Source organism: Macaca fascicularis, chromosome 13 (assembly GCF_037993035.2).
Source record: "Macaca fascicularis isolate 582-1 chromosome 13, T2T-MFA8v1.1".
NCBI lineage: Eukaryota > Metazoa > Chordata > Mammalia > Primates > Cercopithecidae > Macaca > Macaca fascicularis.
Genome location: NC_088387.1, coordinates 82,011,866 through 82,017,865, shown reverse-complemented (window position 1 = coordinate 82,017,865; position 6,000 = coordinate 82,011,866). Strand labels below are relative to the sequence as shown.

The following is a 6,000-nucleotide window of genomic DNA, read 5'->3' as shown; positions in this document are numbered from 1 at the left end:
GAACCCATTAAAATTTGCTTATAAGAAATTGATAATTATAGTCACAGAATCTTTCTGAAAGGTTCTTAGATGGTCAAGGAACTCTGGTCATTGAGTTATTCTTTTTGCTGTTTAAAGAAATAGATGTTGGCTGCTCATTTTGTTTTAAACCAAAGACTGGTACTCAAGAGACATACTGATAGTTTGATGCAATAAAATATTTAAATAGTGCCTTCATTCATACATGAAAGTATACCATATATGACCACATAAGAATATAATGAGGAATACTAAAGAAAATTTTAAAGATGATCAGATGAATAAAGTAGCATTTACTTGTACATGTGGACAGATTCTATTATAGTAAGAACTAAGTCCACTAATACTAATGTCGACTTCAAATAAGTACACAAATCTTAGAGGTCACATTTTTCCCCCACAAATGCTTATTCCTTTTCTGATGTCACATCCTCCTATACTCTTTTGACTATATGATACATGAAGTCAATAACATATATTTAGACAGGAATTATTAACGCAAGGCAGAAGTTCTGCAAACCAAGAGGAATATAACATATGAAACTAAAAGAACAATTTACTTAAGCATTCCCTTGGGGAAGAAACTACTACCATCAATTTTGGGATTGGAATTTTTTGGGATCGACTGATTTGATGTAATACACTGCATGCTAACACATTGTCTGACATGTAGCTGTTTATGGGCTTATGATCTTGGATGCAAGAAAGGATGTAGATAGAGTGGTACTAAATAATGTAAAAAAATCAGTGAAATGGAGGAATGTCCAACATTTATCTCAGCACTGTAGGACAAACAAATATTCTGACACTGTGTTCTCTCGGGACATTAAAAAGAGAACATTGCATGACCGGAGGGTTGACGTTTGCAAGAGTTTGAATACTTGGTGTTTGCTTTTTTTCTTTGGATGATGATACCAATTGCACAATAATACCATTTTGGTTTTTATTTCTTCAAAACATGAAAACAAAAAATGAAGTAGATGACAATGAGAAAAGAGAAAACATTCCATACAGAATATGCTGTATCACTAGTGATTAAATCAGAAACAATTAGAAACTTTATTTGTCTGTGTCAGTAATGTGTACCATTTATAAGGAACAGCACAATTTGTGCACTTCCCCCCCTAAAGCTGTGCACAATACACACAAAATAAACAAATAATTTTACACAACTATAATAATAACAATCCTGAACAACCAGAATCCTAGTTTCCTAGAACATGAAAATTTTAAAAGCAAACAAACCAAAAAGCTTTCAAATTGAAATTGAGCAATGCAAGAATTTCTTAAAAGTTCTCTGTGAAAATTTGCTACAGGATTATCGACATTCCTAATACAGCTAAAAAATGAGTGCAAAAATTTTTCTAATGTTTAAACAACTTATATTCCTTGAATATATTTACTTGGTGCTTCCAGGCTAGCTTTCCATTTAGCAGTTCTCAAAGAAAGAAAAAAGGATGGGAAGGATGGATTAGAATGACAAATAAAGAATTGTAAAGTGTGGGCCATAGAAAAGCTCTATTGCCAACAAAGATAAAAGATGGGCTACATTGGGCCTTCTCAGTGATCTGGATCACCAACATGATTGCCCTTCTTCGTTTAAAATGGAGAGATGTATTTATCTGCAAGTTGGTCAGGGATAAAGAGGGTGCTTTTCCAAACATATGCTTTAGGCTCTCGTAGTTAAAGAAAATCTTGGGTATAAATACAATTTGGACAATTGCTTTGATACAGTTTCAGTGTGTTTATGTTAAAAGAGTTTCATAATTGTTTGTTCTTACAAGATAAAAATCTTTCCATATGGCTTCCTTCACTTTTACTCACGAAAATAGTAATCGCATTAACTGTAACCCTTCTGAGGGCAGGGATCTAGACTGTTTTGTTCATGGCTTAGTCCCCAGAAAGTATCACACTACTTGGCACATTAAGTGGGTAACCAGCATTTAATTCCTCATTCAGTCACCAAATGTTTATTAAATGATGGATCATGGTTACTGAGTGAAAGAAGAAAAAATAAGTCTCAACAGATTTAATTTATTAAGTATTTTTGAATCAATACAGAGGGCTAGGGTTGAATCCAGCCTGGGATTCCTTATAGACACAGAAGCCTCCAAGAGGTGACCAAAGTCATTCTATTTTTTTTTCTCATTAGTGGACTCACTACTTTGGAATGTTGGGTTTATCCATGTTCTTTGGTATTTCAACATAGAAACAGCTATTCTTTTTAAAGGGTTAAAAACATCCCAGTCCAATCCTCCTGGGAGGTACTAATCTTATTTAATTGCCTTCTCTTTCAGCATAAGTAGAGGAGACACACTTTTAAAGGCCCATTGGTCACCCTGGCTTCTTTTTCTTACTCAGGAACTACTGATAAAATCAAAGGGGACTAGACTGGACATTGAAAGAAACAGGGCTCAAAATAGCCTTTTACATAAAAAAAAAAAAAAAAAAAGAACAAACCAGCACTATCTACCATCTGTGCCAGACAGTGCAGATGGGAAATAAATACTTTGCAGGGAGGGGTGTGGTGGAAAGGGTGGCTCTGAAAGCCTAGGCACATCCAACATACCCACGCCTCTATAAGGCCTTTCTCCTTGGCCTTCCTGAATTAATGGGTGATTTTTAGAGGCCTCTGATGTGTTCCACATGGCTAATTTTCCATTAAGGTCTTTGTAGTTTGCCTGCTATCCTCTCAATAACTTTAACTTCTCCCCACATGACAGTTATTGCTTCTTAGAAATGAATGTGCAGAACCATGAACAATAAGCCGTTTTCTCCTTTTATCCCTAGTAATTAATCAAACTCAATAACAACACAAAAGTAACAACTCAGGTGAAAAGAAAACTCACTTATGTCTTCAATGTCCAATCAACATTGCCGAATGGGAGAATAGTATGTACTATACTCTACTATATACAGATACTCTTTGTTTTATTTGTTTTTCACCATGCACTGTGTAACAGGTTATCACAACAACATTTCCGAACAGGCACATGAACAAGGAGCAAATGTTCAGTCATGGCTGGAACAAGATTGTGCAAGCCATGGATGCCTTTGAAAATAAAACTGACAGACAATCCCAAGCAACAGCAACATGGGACTGGGACACATATTAATGCAAATGGAAAATGATGATGTGTTTTTTGAATGGGGTTATTCTCACTGTTTGCATAGGGGATGGCAGGTGGACAGAAGGAACAGGGTTGGGATGGGGCACCTGGGGGCTTAGCTGGGCTGGATGCTGGAAGAAGGACCTTGCTAATCACAGTCCAGAGCTAATGAGATAAGAAAGAAAGGATTTCGAATGTTTCTGGGAATCTAGGCACGTTTTCCTTGTACCTGTTAAACGAGAGTGCCGGGTATCACATCTTTAAATACCAGACTATATCTAGAACCATCAGATTTCCTGGCTCCATTCCACTCTCATGCTTCTTCTTGGAGGCAGCTTCACCTCTGCTCACATTCCGGAGATAAGCATGAACTTTGGTAATACAATGAAGACATGCTTCTTTCTTCTTCCATGCCCAGATTTTTTTCTTAATCCAAAATAAGTTTTAAAGTGATTGGGGGAGGTGAGGGAGAATATTAATGATTTAAATTTTTACCAAAACCCATTTACATGTGGATGGTTTCACTTCCCACGAAGAAAAGCAACAACCCTGACTCTCCCAACAAAACAAAACAAAACAAAATAACAAAAATAAAGCCAAACATTAACTACCTCCCCAGCCCCACTGAAAACAAAATCAAAAACAAGAAAACAAATCAAAGCCTGAAGGATTTATGAACCTGGTGAGAGTGCAGCCCTTCTAGACCGAGCTGCAAAGATGGCCCTGCCTCCATGCCTTGTTCAACATGATGATGCCCCTGGGAATGGGAGGTGATGGTTTTTGACTTCGACCCTAGTACAGAGTATGCTCTTGAAGCTGGATTCCATCAGCAGGTAAGTGAACATGACAAATGTCAGTTTCCTCTGTCCATTATACATAATTTTTATGTATATATATGTATATATATATAAATTTACTATATCTGATAGTTCCTTTAGAAGCCTTTTATGTGGCAGTAGGCCTCCAGGGAGGAGAAGAAAATGTACAAGAGCCATAGGAGCACAAAGAGGCAGGATGTGAGGAGCTTGGCAGTCCGGGGCCCACCCAGCTCACCTCCGATTTCTGGCCTCCGCCGATACAGCAGCACCCCCACATTGATGAAAGCAAAAATGGTGAAGAGAGTGACAGAGAAAGCTAGCGTGCCAGGGGACACTTTGAACTGTTCCCCATTGGCTGCATGGTAGATGGCAGCGATGGACCAGGCCACACCGATTCCCAGGAAGACGTTCACCGCGTTGCTGCCCGTGACGTTACCTATGGAGGCGTCTGCATACTGGTCCTGGGTGGCTGCCACTTTGCTGGCAAACGTGTCTGCAGAGGAAGAAGAGAAAGTCAATGACACTCATTCTCTTAGAGATGTCTTTTGAGTGCTGCAAGCTTCAGCTGTGTACTCTAGGATCCAACCCTTGATATAAACCCAGTGACCAAGAGATGGCTTTGATGTTCCTTTGAGTCAGACTCATGGGGTGGAAAGAACAGGATCTAGATATTGGGAGTTAAGGGTTCAGTGCTGGCTGTGTTATGGACTGAGAAAGTGATCTTGGTCAAGTTCTGTATCCACAGATACTGCAGTTCTTTGTAATATTGAGCTTGCAGGGCAGCATTTTTTCAGAAAGTAGTCACAGCTCACCTACATCAGAATCAAGTGGGGTCCTTTCCAAACCCGAGTATTGCAAGGTGCCATTCAGCTGTGCTGGGCATAATGACAGTGGCCCAGGAATCTATTTTAACAGTATCTTAAAAGATTCTAGGTCACTAAAGTTTAGAAACAGCTGCTGGAGGGTATTACTAAAAGATGCTGTATCAGCAGCTCTAGTTTATAGATGAGAAAGTTAAGATGTCAGGAGAGATTTTTCAAGATTCAAGAGCAAGCCAATAGTGGAACTGAAAAGAATTGAACTATAATAGTGTAGCTGACGTTTGCTTAGAGCCTTAAGAATAAGAAAGCAGATTCAGCTATATTACTGCATTGATTGTGATGGTAATTTTATGAGGTGAGGGAACAAGGCTTAGGGATGAGAAGTAGTGGATGCAATATCACAACTAGGAAAAAACCATGTTAGGGCTACAGCTCCTGCTTCATGTCTTCAAGGCTAATGCTTTCTCATGGCGCTCTTCTACCTTTCACTGTGCTGTGGGCACCAATGACCATTTTCAAAGCACTTTATTTACTAATAATCCTGAGTGTATCTTTTTGTGATGATAGGAAAATCTTGGTCCACTACAGACGGTTGAACAACAGTGACTTGAACTTCTTGATGGGTAGAACACGGGGGTTTAGAGCACATTTGAGCCAGGGGACTTCAAATCCTGCCTTCACAGCTGACTCTGTGACTCCGAAAGATTACTTAACTTCTCTGGGCCTCAATTTCCTAACCTGTTAAATGGGGATAGTGCTGCTCACTTCAGAGTGCTGTTGGTAAGCTGAAATATTACATATAAATAAAATGCTTTTGATGCTTTTTGACACAAAGTAGGAGAGGCTGTTTTTGTTGTTTTGGAAACACAATATAAACTGAGCAGACTAGATCAGTTTAAAAGTTGAGGTAGGATCTGAAATAGCTTCCTATATTAAACATGTGAACAGAACTTGCAAGATACTAAATTTCTTGTCTATATTATGCCTACTTCCTGACATAAAAGTGCTGGCTGGGCACAGCAGCTCATGCCTATCATCTGAGTACTTTGGGAGGCCGAGATGGGCAGATCACTTGAGATTAGGAGTTTGAGACCAGCCTGGCCAACATGGTGAAACCCTCTCTATACTAAAAATACCAAAAAAAAAAAAAAATAATAATAATAATAAAATAACCAGGCATGGTGGTACACACCTGTAATCCTAGCTACTTGGGAGGCTGAAGTATGAGAATTG

General features: G+C 38.7%; 1 protein-coding gene across 29 annotated transcripts in view; it reads right to left on the bottom strand.

Annotated features, from left to right (window-relative positions):
• Positions 1–947: 947 nt before the first annotated feature.
• The window catches only part of SLC8A1 (solute carrier family 8 member A1), a 395,108-nt gene continuing 390,055 nt past the window's right edge, over positions 948–6,000 (bottom strand). For all 29 annotated transcript variants that reach the window (XM_065527144.1, XM_015433734.3, XM_015433735.3 and 26 more), the window contains one exon: positions 948–4,439. In XM_065527144.1, coding sequence (XP_065383216.1) covers positions 4,063–4,439 — 377 coding nt within the window. In that variant the 3' untranslated portion in view covers positions 948–4,062. The remainder of the gene's footprint in view (positions 4,440–6,000) is intronic.